At 42.7% G+C, this 14,700-nt stretch overlaps 1 protein-coding gene across 7 annotated transcripts in view; it reads left to right on the top strand.

Moving 5' to 3' along the window:
• Nucleotides 1-14,700, top strand: part of LOC111979132 (partitioning defective 3 homolog) — a 218,384-nt gene that overhangs the window by 154,879 nt on the left and 48,805 nt on the right. For all 7 annotated transcript variants that reach the window (XM_024009454.2, XM_070448917.1, XM_070448918.1 and 4 more), the window contains 3 exons: nucleotides 1,381-1,609; nucleotides 3,717-3,836; nucleotides 13,246-13,500. In XM_024009454.2, coding sequence (XP_023865222.1) covers nucleotides 1,381-1,609; nucleotides 3,717-3,836; nucleotides 13,246-13,500 — 604 coding nt within the window. The remainder of the gene's footprint in view (nucleotides 1-1,380; nucleotides 1,610-3,716; nucleotides 3,837-13,245; nucleotides 13,501-14,700) is intronic.

Below are 14,700 nucleotides of genomic sequence, written 5' to 3' on the forward strand. Positions count from 1 at the left end.
TTGTAAATTACTATTGTAGCTAGAAACGGCAGATTTTTTATGGAGTATCTACATAGGCGTACAGAAGCCCATTATCAGCAACCATCKCTCCTGTGTTCCAATGGCACATTGGATTAGCTAATCCAAGTTTATAATTTTAAAAGGCTAATTGATCATTAGAAAACCCTTTTGCAATTGTTAGCACAGCTGAAAACTGTTGTTCTGATTAAAGAAGCAATAAAACTGGCCTTCTTTAGACTAGTTGAATATCTGGAGCATCAGCATTTGTGGGTTTCGATTACAGGCTTAAAATGGTCAGAAACAAAGGCTTTCTTCTGAAACTCATCAGTCTATTCTTGTTCTGAGAAATTAAGGCTATTCCATGCGAGAAGTTGCCAAGAAACTGAAGATCTCGTACAACGCTGTGTACTACTCCCTTCACAGAACAGCGCAAACTGTCTCTAACCAGAATAGAAAGAGGAGTGGGAGGCCACGGTGCACAACTGAGCAAGAGGACAAGTACATTAGTGTCAAGTTTGAGAAACAGATGCCTCAAGTTCTCAACGGGCAGCTTCATTAAATTGTACCCGCAAAACACCAGTCTCTTCAACAGTGAAGAGATGCTGGCCTTCTAGATCTTCAGTTTCTTGGCAATTTCTCGCATGGAACAGCCTTAATTTCTCAGAACAATAATAGACTGATGAGTTTCCGAAGATAGGTGTTTGTTTCTGGCCATTTTAAGCCTGTAATCGAACCCACAAATGCTGATGCTCCAGATACTCAACTCTAAAGAAGGACTGTTTTATTGCTTCTTTTAAAAGAACAACAGTTTTCAGCTGTGCTAACATAATTGCAAAAGGGTTTATTAATGATCAATTAGCCTTTTAAAATGATTAAATTGGATTAGGTAAGACAATGTGCCATTGGCACACAGGAATGATGGTTGCTGATAATGGGCCTCTGTACCGTTATGGTGATATTCCATATAAAATCAGCTTCCAGCTACAATAGTCATTTATGACATTAACAATGTCTACACTGTATTTCTGATCAATTTGATGTTATTTTAATGGACAAATAATGTGCTTTTCTTTCAAAAACAAGGACATTTCTACGTGACCCCAAACTTTTGAACGGTAGTGTACCTCCGTAAGATAGACATCTATTGGACAGATCTTAGTTCAGGAGACATGTAAGGTATAATTATATTGGATAGAAATATTAGCTAACCAAAAGCCAAATACTTTCACCCATACTCTATCTTCCATTGATATCTACACACAATTAATGCTAAAGTTCAGGTTACCGGTGTGTATTAAAAGTAAGGATTCAAGATCAAAGATTCAAAGACATTTCTTCTTTAAAGAAGTAATATAAAACGTTCTGTTACTATCTGTCCAGTGGAGGAGGACACCGAGGAGAGCTCTCGGTCCGGACGCGACTCTGTGTCCACCGTGGCAGATCTGACGCCACTGCCTAACACCGAGAGACCGCTGGTCAACGGCAACCGCACCAATGAAGACGAGAAGGACAAGGGAGGGACTGACAAAAGGAAACAGAAGGACAAAGAGAAGGACAGCAAGAACAAGGCTAAAAAAGGCATGCTGAAAGGCCTGGGAGACATGTTCAGGTAGGACACGTACACACACATACACACTGTCCATCCTCCTCTACCAGTCTTTTACCCACCATTTATAAGTGGGTCATGCCTTTCATCTGATTGTCTGAGATGGTCTCTGAGATGCCAATGATGCATACATTATATATTCCTAGTGGTTTTGGCAGAGGTTATATCCCAAATAGCACCCTATTCGCTATATATAGTGCACTACCTATTTAGTAAAAGTAGTGTACTAAAGTGGTTCTGACAGAGAATGCCGATAGTGTAAAATAATAAGGAGCTCCTGTCAGACATGCAGATCAGATGTGTTTGGCCTAAAGGTTTCTGGAAGCTTGAATAGTTTGGCTGCTATAATTGCAGGGAACTTTAGAATCATTATTGACCTGAGCACTGTCAGTAGTTACACACACAAACACACACACTTTAATCAAGCCCAGATTAAATATTTGAAATTACTTTGAATACTTTTTAAACCCAGGTCTGGTTGGAGTGTGTTGCTAGTCGCTCTCTAAACAGAGACACCAGACAGAGGCTAGTCGGTGCTGACCCTCTCAGTTCTCTGGGCTCCACGCACACGCACACACACACACACACACACACACACACACACACACACACACACACACACACACACACACACACACACTGACACACACACACACACACACACCTGTCTCTTATACACATCTAGATGTGTATAAGAGACAGCACAACACACACACTGCAGCCCAATCAAAGCCTCATTACCATCAGACCACAGCATCCTCCCTCTCCTACTCTACACCAATCAACAGTTGGACTCAAAGCAACACCCAATCTGCTCGCTTTGCAGCCTCCTCAAAATGGCCACTGCCCAGACACACACACACACACACACACCTGTCTCTTATACACATCTAGATGTGTATAAGAGACAGCTACGGTGTAGTAAAATGAAGAACTGTAGTACTGTAACTCATGAAAGGTTTCGAGCTGTGCTGTAGTCAGTGAGACTGTCAAGCCAGACCTTATCACATCAAGATGAATTTGAAATGCGTCTGTTACGTGATTGCAATGCATCCTGTCTGTCCATCTCATATCTCTGTCGTTTGATGTTAAACTGCCGTGGCTCATCGTTATCTTCTCATGGACATTCTTTATCTGAGGAAATAACTTGACCGCAAATATATAAAGCAATGCAGTCTCTCCCTTTCTCTATCTTTCTCTCGCTCTCTTTCTCTGTTGAGGCTTTTTCTCAGAACCGTTGAACTTGAAGTCTCAAGTCGCCTGCTTCTTTAGTTTAAATATCTCGAGTAAATTCCAATCTTATCAGTGGTGTTGAACTCGTGAGCAGAGAAGTGATAAGGGTTCTGTGGGCAGAATATTAAGAATATTAATGCCCTTCTGTCATGATGAATGTCCTCATCTCAAAGTTTCACTAGTGCCTCCTGTCATAAATCTCCTCTGTGTCCCAAATGGCACTTTATTCCCTATATACATAGGGGCTCCGGTTGAAAGTAGTGCACTATAAAGGGAACAGGGTACCATTTTGGAGTCCCAATTAATATTGGGACGTGGCTGGTGTTTAAGGAGACTTAATGGAAGCCACTGGCGTGGAAAGAGAAACTGTCACCCGCTGTCTCTGTGATAGATAGGACAATTCTCAATATTAACACCTACACATCACTGTCAACCACTTTATGCTACAATTGAGGCCATTTGTTGATCAATTAATCAGGTAATAGACCTCCCCCTGCTGTATTTCGCTCCACTCTGTTTCTCGCTCTCTCTCACTCTCTGAGACTCTGCAGGCCAATTTCCCTCTGAGTTAGCCTAGGAAAACTCAGTCAAGTAGAATGTAAAAGTTGAGAGCTAAACAWTTTGAGTTTTTATCAGAAGAGAGTTGGAGAGAATGGCAGAGTTGATCACCATTAGTAGTTTACTAGTTATTATCTCTGGGGGAACTGTTTGAATGTGTCCCAAATGGCAATATATTACTACTTTTAACCAGATCCAATAGGGCTCTGGTTAAAAGGAGTGCATTAGGGAATAGGGTGCCGTTTGGGATGCACACGTAGAAATACCCAAATCGAAGCCATTTTGGTAAAATTGTCTGCTGATCCCATTTATATTTCAGGTTTGGTAAACATCGCAAGGACGGAGAGAAAATTGAGCGTAAAGTGTCAAGCAAGTGGAGGCCGGAAGAGCTGCACGCCTCAGAGGAAGAAACACTGAGGATGAGACTGGAGCAGGAGAGGTCAGTGTCTGTCTACACACACCATTTTGTAATAGATGTTTTATTGGTATAGAGACTGACAGGACAGTTAAAAAATAGATGTTTTGTGGTGGGACTGMGATTCAATCCCACACGAATACAAGCGTAATGTGCTGAAAGGCATTGGGAGGTGCTACCCACTAGACCAACCCCAGGACACGAGCTACACTCAGTCTAATGAAGGATATGGCAGGAGGGCAATGTGCCAGTCATTTGGGCACCAGGTTATAAATGCCGAAGCGTATTACTGAACAAACACACATACATACAGTTTAAGTCGGAAGTTTACGTACACTTAGGTTGGAGTCATTAAAACTTGTTTTTCAACTGCTCCACAAATTTCTTGTTAACAAACTATAGTTTTGGGAAGTTGGTTGGGACATCTACTTTGTGCATGACACAAGTAATTTTTCCAACAATTGTTTACAGACAGATTATTTCACTTACAATTCAATGTATCACAATTCCAGTGGGTCGAAGTTGACACTGCCTTTAAACAGCTTGGAAAATTCCAGAAAATGATGTCATGGCTTTAAAAGCTTCTGATAGGCTAATTGACATAATTTGAGTCAATTGGAGTTGTGCCTGTAGATGTATTTCAAGGCCTACCTTCAAACTCAGTGCCTCTTTGCTTGACATCATGGGATAATCAAAATAAATCAAGTCTGGTTCATTCTTGGGAGCAATTTCCAGACGCCTGAAGGTACCACGTTCATCTGTACAAACAATAGTACGCAAGTATAAATACCATGGGACCACGCAGCCGTCATACCGCTCAGGAAGGAGACGTGTTCTGTCTCCTAGAGATGAACGTACTTTGGTGAGAAAAGTGCAAATCAATCCCAGAACAACAGCAAAGGACCTTGTGAAGATGCTGAAGGAAACAGGTACAAAAGTATCTATATCCACAGTAAAACGAGGATATATCAACATAACCTGAAAGGCCGCTCAGCAAGGAAGAAGACACTGCTCCAAAACCGCCATAAAAAAGCCAGACTACGGTTTGCAACTGCACATGGGGACAAAGATCGTACTTCTTGAAGAAATGTCCTCTGGTCTGATGAAACAAAAATAGAACTATTTGGCCATAATGACCATTGTTATGTTTGGAGGAAAATGGGGATGCTTTGTTCCCAACTGTGCTTCACAGTTGGGAACACCATCCCAACTGTGAAGCACAGGGTTGGCAGCATCATGTTGTTGGGGGTGCTTTGCTGCAGGAGGGACTGGTGCACTTCACAAAATAGATAGCATCATGAGGGAAGAAAATGATGTGGATATATTGAAGCAACATCTCAAGACATCAGTCAGGAAGTTAAAGCTTGGTTGCAAATGGGTCTTCCAAATGGACAATGACCCCAAGCATACTTCCAAAGTTGTGGCAAAATAGCTTAAGGACAACAAAGTCAAGGTATTGGAGTGGCCATCACAAAGCCCTGACCTCAATCCTGTCGCAAATTTGTGGGCAGAACTGAAAAAGCGTGTGCGAGCAAGGAGGCCTACAAACCTGACTCAGTTACACCAGCTCTGTCAGAAGAAATGGGCCAAAATTCACCCAACTTATTGTGGAAGGCTACCTGAAATGTTTGACCCAAGTTTCACAATTTAATGGCAGTGCTACCAAATACTAATTGAGTGTATGTAAACTTCTGACCCACTGGGAATGTGATGAAAGAAATAAAAGCTGAAATAAATCGCACACTACTATTATTCTGACATTTCACATTCTTAAAATAAAGTGGTGATCCTAACTGACCTAAGACAGGGAATTTTTACTTTGATTAAATATCAGGAATGGTGAAAAACTGAGTTTAAATGTATTTGGCAAAGGTGTATGTACACTTCCGACTTCAACTGTATATGTGTTTTAGGTGCATGATCACTGCCCCTAAAACATGGTATTTAACACTTGTATTTCACATTATTAAAAAAGTTCAGATAGTTCAGATATCGGTTTTGAGGGCGATTATTCACATTGTGATAACACCCTATAATGTTGAGTAATAACTGGTTTGACAAAATGCAACTGAATATTGCGATGTTCTCACCTATTTATGACATGTTGTTGTGTGCTTACGCTGCTTCCTCTCCTCTCCAACTACTGCATTTGGGACACAACCATGGATTCCTCAAAATAAAAATGGTGTTTTTAGTAGTACTTAGGCCCCATACAGTAAATTATACTACTAGAGGTCAAATAGGATATTGCACAAGACATGGCTGTCACTGAAATGTACCATTGATGCAAAACTAAACTAAAGCCATTAACAGGGCTTTCTGGTCAGTCACATAGTATTTTCTGTTTCTACCAGGAGCCAAAGAAAGTTCAAGGGTCAACATATTGGGAAGCCTCACTGAAAGAGCCTGCTCTGTCTTCGTTCCCCGGCCTGTCTTACTTTGCTCTGTCTCAATGACTCCATCCTTTTCTGTGATCCCACAAGTCAACTAAAAGCAACATCCACACATACGCAAGAGACCGGGTGAGAGTCCCAGTGGCACCCTATTCCCTATATAGTTGCCCTGGTCTAAAGTAGTGCACTATATTMGGAATAGGGTGCTATTTGGGATGCAGCCAAAGAATAGAGAAAGGGAGTGTGTTGTTGGTGCTTGATGTACCCTACTGCAGCACTGAGTGTTTCCTTTGATTTACCCTCTATTAAAGGACTGAAAGTTTTGGGGGCAATCATTGACATGAGAGCTTCTTTTGAAGCCCAGATATTTAGTGCCCTGGCTGTGGGTGATAATGATCACACTCATCACAACACTTCCATTTCTACGTATCATGTCATTACAGTGCTGATGCACAGCCAATCACTTGGACATGGAGACCAAATCAAAGGAACTGCCATTATAAATTCACATCAACAAAATAGCTCCCTCTGCTTTGGGCTCTCGGCTAATAAGTGTTGCAGATTATGGATTCAGAAGGAAATATACTGCAAGGTGAATCGATGCACAATTTATTTAGATCATAAGCAATGGCTATACTTATGTTAATGATCTTGTCATGAAATACCGAGAGTTGAGACACCCAGAAATCATTATGATCAGACCTATAGGAAACACTTGTATGAATAAATCTGGCGTGACTTACTGTCAATTCAGATTTACTGTAGTAGCCATTATTGAAGATAAACTATATATACAAAAGTATGTAGATACCCCTTCAAATTAGTGGATTTGGCTCTTTCAGCCACACCCGTTGCTGACAGGTGTAGAAAATCGAGCACACAGCACGCAATATCCATAGATAAACATTGGCAATAGAATGGCCTTACTGAAGAGCTCAGTGACTTTCAACATGGCACCGTCATAGGATGCAATAAGTCAGTTCGTCAAATTTCTGCCTTGCTAGAGCTGCTCTGACCAACTGTAAGTGCTGTTATTTTGAAGTGGAAACGTCTCGGAGCAACAACAGCTCAGCCGCAAAGTGGTAGGCCACACGAGCTCACAGAACGGGACCACTGAGTGCTGAAGCACGTAGCGTATAAAAATCATCTGTCCTCGGTTGCAACACTGATTACCGAGTTCCAAACTGCCTCTGGAAGCAACATCAGCACAATAACTGTTCGTCGGGAGCGTCATGAAATGGGTATCCATGGCGGGGCCGCCGCACACCACCATGCGCAATGCCAAGTGTCAGCTGGAGTGGTGTAAAGCTCGCCGCCATTGGACTGGAGTGATGAATCACGCTTCACCATCTGGCATTCTGACGGACAAATCTGGGTTACCTACCTGCCCGAATGCATAGTGCTAACTGTAACGTTTGGTAGAGGAGGAATAATGGTCTGGGGCGMTTTTTTATGGTTCGGGCTAGGCCCCTTAGTTCCGGTGAAGAGAAATCGTAACGCTACAGCATACAATGACATTCTAGACAATTCTGTGCTTCCAACTTTGTGGCAACAGTTTGGGGAAGGCCTTTTTCTTGTTTCAGCATGACAATGCCCCTGTGCACATAGCGAGGTCCATACAGAAATGATTGTGGAAGAACTTGACTGAACTTGACTGGCCTCAACCCCATCCAACACCTTTGGGATTAATTGGAACGCCGACTGTGAGCCAGGCCTAATCGCCCAACATCAGTGCCCGACCTCACTAATGCTCTTGTGGCTGAATGGAAGCAAGTCCCCGCAGCAATGTTCCAACATTTAGTGGAAAGCCTTCCTAGAAGAGTGCCTCTTATGGCAGCAAAGGGGGAACCAACTCCTTATTAATGCCCATGATTTTGCAATAAAGATGTTCGACAAGCAGGTATRCACATACTTTTGGTCATGGAGTATATATCTGCATCACTGTGGTATATAGGTCTCTGCATTAAACACAAAATGTCCTCTGTACATTTTTGATCACATTCATTACTAATCTCTAGATGGATCTCAAGTTACAGTAAGTCAGTGTGAGTGTTTCATCAATCATGCTTCATTTCTTATCCAGATGAAACACTTGTATTCTCAGTGTGATATCTACCTACTCCTCCACCCCTCTCTCTACAGACCATTCCTTGGTGAACAGCTAAGGTATTCATTTTAAGTGCAAGGAGGGAGTACCTCAACGAGCACATAATTACAGCTACGCCAATTATCAACCTTTAAACTAGCAATTATCATCCCCTTGCTTCTCTCTGGGCCTCTTTACTGCCGGGGAACGAGGGAAAGAGAAAGGAGGACAGACAGGTTTGTCTCGTCTAGCACTCAACAGGGAAATCTAAATAATTATGCCTCAAGAAATGTGCATAATGAAATGGTAYGTCAAAAGGGTTTTCCATTTAAGTGTGAAATAAAATAGTCATTATACGGGGAAAAATGTCTCCATAAAGGCAGTAATATTTCCCTGATGAGCTTGAAAAGAGCTCATCACATATTCCAGGCAGTCGCTGAGATGAATAGACTATGCAATCTTTTGAATAATATTATGTTTAGGATTTTTTGGGGGGAACACAGTCCTCTTATAACACATTAGCACTGTAGCCTGCCCTGAGTGAAGACACGCTAAAGCTTGTATGTAGACTCAGCGAATATCTACATTACCAGAAGGAAACGGGCTCTTGAGAGATCTTTCTTTAAACCGGGAGAAAACAAGGTTTGTGTTGGGAGTGTAGTAAGCTAGTGATGGGAAACACTGTGCTGCTGATGAGGGCAGACATGGCAATCTGCTCCCTCAGAAGCCTTTCCATGGAAGGGAGGTGGAGGGGTCACCAATGCTATGTTCTTAGCAGGCTAGCTACACCGACGGAATGAATTTGTCTCCTTACAACAGCAGCTGCCTTGACATGAAAGCCTGTACAATTTCAATCCCTACATCTTCTGAAAGAACCACTACAGCAGAATTGGCTTCCTCAAATTCAAGCTCTGTTTACCTTGTACCACAAAAATGCTAATTGTTCCCAAATCCATTCAAATGAGATATTCTATCTAGAGAATAGCAAGTGCCAACACATGTCATAATCCTGAGCCTCTATCCAAATGGGCCAGCCAGAAAGAAGGACTGAGTTAACCGTTGGACCAAACAATGGCCTCAGCCCTGACATGTTTCTGTGAGGAAACCCTCCGAGGTCTTAATGATTGGCCTTGATGAGAGATGGAAATATCTCTACTTGGCAAAGAGTAGGTGGCTAGGAGCTATAATGGGTTCTATACTAGGGAAGGAGGGGGGAGTAGATGGAATAAGAACCAGGGTTGGTGAGAGGCCTTTCCTTATTTTCCACCCAGAACACAATGTTCCATTGTGTTCACTGTGTAACGATAATGTGATGTCCCTTGGTGACAGCAGTGGAAAAAGTACCCAATTGTCGTACTTGAGTAAAAGTAAACATACTTGAGTCATTTTCTATAAAAAGTAAGTCACCCAGTAAAATACTACTTGAGTAAAAGTATTAGGTTTTAAATATACCTAGTTGCGCTAAGTAGAAATAGTTCTGCCATATTATGGTTACTAGAACTCTAGTAGTTTGCTAATTTTAATTTTGTTACAAAATAAGCTAGTATAGTGTAGAGAATCATTGTACCATCAATCACTGTGAAATATATTTTCAAAAACCAAAAATGTTGTTTTAGCTGTTTTGAAGCTGGTGTACGAAACCAAAAGTAAAAGACGCAAAACTAAAGAACGGGAAGCATAGAAATAGTGCACATAGAACAGATATACCCCTTCTTAGACTTGTTTTCAAGTAGTGATCAATCTATAACTCACATTGCTCTGTGAATTTTGTCTGATCGCCCAAAAAGTTACATATTGATTTAAGTATCAAATGTTAATGTCATTGCTAAAATATACTCCAGTAAAAGTATAAAAAAATTCAAAAATGTGCCCCTGGATAGCCAGGGGCACACTCCAACACTGACATAATTTACAAACAAAGCATGTGTGTTTAGTGAGTCCGTCGGATCAGTGGAAGTACAGGTGTTCAGGGATGTTCTCTATAAAAGTGCGTGAAATGGACCATTTTCCTGTCCTGCCAAGTGTTCAAAATGTAACGAGTACTTTTGTGTGTCAGGAAAAATGTATAGAGTAAAAAGTATATTTTCTTTAGGAATTTAGTGAAGTAAAAGTTGTCAAATATAAATAGTAAAGTTCAGATACTCCCCAAAAATAGCTTAAGTAGTATTTTTACTTAAGTACTTTACACCCCTGCTTGGTGGTAAAAGCTACACAATAATGATAAAACATACTGAATGAAAGGAATTTGGGATTAGATGTATACATAATATATTCCTGACAGTTGATTCACCAGACAGAAGCTTGTCGGTGTCCCAAATGGTACCATATTCCCTATATTGTGCACTACTTTTGACCAGGCCTAGTGCACTATATGGGGAATATGGTGCCATTTAGGACTCACTAAACAATTGCGTTTTTTCTGTCTAGCTGTGAAGAGAAGGCCCTGACCCTCACCTGAGGAGTAAATTCATACAGGCAGTCAATTAGAGGTGGATTTTCTCTAGCCTCTGGCCTTGACCAATCAATATGTGTTTTACCGGAGGAATTGCAAATCCCAACTGATCCTTGGGAAAGGAACTGCCATTACAGATCAGACATTGATTAGGTTAAAGTTTCTGCTTCTCCACCCTTCCCAAGGTAGCCTACTCAGACCGCCACAGAATTTCTAACTATTTCACTGCAGCAGTGGAAAGTTTACACGAGGGTTTAAAAATACATAAGTGTTATAGAAAGAAGGGCAGCCGCCTTTTACAATAAGGATGTAAAAATGTTTGTCTCAAATGCACCCTATTCACTGAATAGGGCTCTGGTCAAAAGCTGTACACTATATAGGGAAGCCTACCAGACAAGCTAAATTCCTTCAAAGCTCGCTTTGAGGCAAGCAACACTGAACCATGCATAAGAGCACTAGCTGTTTCGGATGACTGGGATCACGCTCTCCGTAGCCGATATGAGTAAGACCTTTTAAACAGGTTAACATTCATAAGGCCGCAGACCCAGACTGATTACCAGGACTGCGTACTCAAACACACCAACACAGTCATGAAGAAGGCACAACAATGCTTCTTCCCCCTCAAGAGGCTGAAAAGATTTGGCATGGGCCTTCAGATCCTCAAAGTTATACAGCTGCACAATGGAGAGTATCAATTTTKTTTTTTATTTTATTTCGTGGTATCCAATTATTAGTAGTTACTGTCTTGTCTCATCGCTACAACTCCCGTACGGGCTCGGGAGAGACGAAGGTCGAGAGCCATGCGTCCTCCGAAACACAACTCAACCAAGCCACACTGCTTCTTAACACAGCACGCATCCAACCCGGAAGTCAGCCACACCAATGTGTCGGAGGAAACGCCGTACARCTAGCAACCTGGTCAGCGTGCACTGRGCCCCGCCCGCCACAGGAGTCGCTAGTGCGCGATGAGACAAGGATATCCCTACCGGCCTAACCCGGACGACGCTAGGCCAATTGTGCGTCGCCCCCATGGACCTCCCGGTCGCGGCCGACTGCGACAGAGCCTGGGCTCGAACCCAGAGTCTCTGGTGGCACAGCCTTAGACCACTGCGCCACCCGGGAGGCCCACAATTGAGAGTATCTTGACTGGCTGCATCACCGCTTGATATGGCGACTGCTTGGCATCCGACCGCAAGGCACTACATAGGGTAGTGCGTACGGCTAAGTACATCACTGGGGCCAAGCTCCCTGCCACCCAGGACCTATATGCCAGGCGGTGTCAGGAAGGCCCTAAAAATTGTCAGACTCCAGCCACCAAAGTCATAGACTTTTCTTTATGATACCGCTCGGCAAACGGTACCGGAGCGCCAAGTCTGGGACTAAAAAGGCTCCTGAACAGCTTCTACCCCCAAGCCATAAGACCACTGAACAGCTAATCAAATGGGCTTCCCGGACTATTTGCATAGATTTTTTTTTTTGTACTGGCTCTATGCACTCTGACTGGACTCTACCCACACAGTCACACATTCTACACAGTCTACATAGATACTACATATGCTTACACACACAAAACATACACATGCATATTGACTCCACACAGACACTTTTTAAAACTCTTTCACACTGTTCACACATGCTGCTGCAACTGTTTATTTGTTTATAATCTATCCTGATTGCCTAGTCACTTTTACCCCTACCTACATGTACATATTACCTCAATCACCTCAGCTACCTTGTACCCCAGCACATTGACTCTGTACTGGAAGTCCTTGTACACTGAGTATATAAAAAATGAAGAACAACTGCTCTTGCCATGACATATAGACTGATCAGGTGAATCCAGGTGAAAGCTTTGGTCCCTTGTTGATGTCACTTGTTAAATCCACTTCAATTGGTGTAGATGAAGGGGAGGAGACAGGTTAAAGAAGGATTTTTAAGCCTTGAGACAATTGAGATATGTGTGCCATTCAGAGGGTGAATGGGTAAGACAAAAGATTTAAGTGCCTTTGAACAGGGTATTGTAGTAGGTGACAGCCGTACCGGTTTGTGTCAAGAACTGCAATGCTTCTGGGTTTTTCATGCTCAACAGTTTCCCGTGTGTATCAAGAATGGTCCACTACCCAAAGGACATTCAGCCCACTTGACACAACTGTGGCAAGTATTGAAGTCAACATAGGCCAGCTTCACTGTAGAATGCTTTCGACACCTTGTAGAGTCCATGCCCTGACGAATTGAGGATGTTCTGCGGGCAAAAGGGGGGTGCAAATGTTTGGTATACTCTGTATATAGCCTCATTATTTTATTGTTACTATTTCCTTTTGTGCTCATTTTCTTTTTAATTTGGCATTGTCTGGAAAGGGCTCGTAAGTAAGCATTTCACAGTAAAGTCCTACACCTGTTGCATTCAGTGCATGTGTCAAATACATTTGATTTCAATAGGGTGTCATCCACAGTTTTCCTTTTGAATCCATAAAGAAACATTCCCTGTCTCCTTTCCTCCAGGATCCAGCTTAAGACCCAGGAGCTACGGGAGCGGCAGGCACGGGAGAGGGACTACGCTGAGATCCTGGACATCAACCTAAGCCGAGACGAGGAGCACCCCTATGCCGGCATCGGGCCCCTGGACACGTCCCTGGGCAGCGGGCACAGCCATCCCCAAAGCCCCCGAGACAACGACCACCACCACCAAGACTCGTCCCTCTACACACAAGTCGGCAAGGCCCGCAACGCAAACGGACGCCCTCCCTCCGCCGACAGGTAGGGGGCCGAGGGTCGGTCCTACGCTATGAGGGGCAGAACTGGGTTTAAATACTTTGGTCATTTGCTCAATCCTACCAGGAGTGGCAGATGGGCAGGGTTGGTTTTTGAACCCGGGGCTGATGAAGAGAGGTAGTAATACCACTATCAAGCACTATTAACTAGCACTTCTGCCTGGTACATTGTTTTTATGGACCAATTCATCGTGCTAAAGACCATCGTTCAAGCCTCAGTGGTGTTGAAGAACTCATTCCGTTATAGGTAAAATAGTATCTTGCTGTGCCTAAGTAACGCTAGGCCAAACACTGTTGCACTGAAGTGTCTTAGTCCAGTCAACACACCTCACCCCAGGAAAATAACCTCCGCAATGAAAGGCAGTTAAATATCACCACTCTACTGACAGGGACTCACTGGTGATTACCTTGGTCCTGGGGGGAAGGAAGGCAACATTTCTAAATTTTCACTTACATTTTCACTTCCTGTTGCATGTTCATAAAATGCYTCCCAAATGGCACCCTATTTCCTACATAGCTGRGCTTTTACTTTTATAGGCCCTGGTCAAAAGTAGTGCACTATATAGAGAATATAGTGCTGGTTTAGGACTCAGCCATACTGTAGATAAACCGTTTGGGACTCAGAATCGAAGTCTGGTCCTCAGGCTGATCCGGTTTACTTTCCTTTAGGTTTGGCATCTGTCAATCATCTCACACCATTCCCTAGACTGTTGTGGAATGGAAGATATTTTCATTTTACCAACTTCAACTTTCAACTTAATTGTCCCAGATTGGTTTTACAACAATACTCCAACATATAATCGTACATCAATGATCTGTATTCCTACCATGTATTCATTCATACTCAGTGTGACAGTACTGTACATCACACATGAAGCTATGAGAAACCATAAGCCTGTGTGCCCTCTGTCTACAGCAGTAGTCAGTGTCTGCGTCCCAAATGTTACCCTATTCCCTATAGTGCACAACTTTTGACCAGGTATTTGTGCACTACATCGGGAATATGGTACCATTTGGGACGCTGACCCAACATTACAGTGCCATTTGGGACGCAGGACCAGTATTAAATTGTAAGTCTGTATGGCCTGAAGCGTATTACAGAATGAATTATGTGATTTCTCTAGCCAAAGAGAATACAGGGTGTTATTTCACATGTTCCTATACTCACAGCAGTGTGTATATTATT

Source organism: Salvelinus sp. IW2-2015, linkage group LG19 (genome assembly GCF_002910315.2).
Source record: "Salvelinus sp. IW2-2015 linkage group LG19, ASM291031v2, whole genome shotgun sequence".
Lineage (NCBI taxonomy): Eukaryota > Metazoa > Chordata > Actinopteri > Salmoniformes > Salmonidae > Salvelinus > Salvelinus sp. IW2-2015.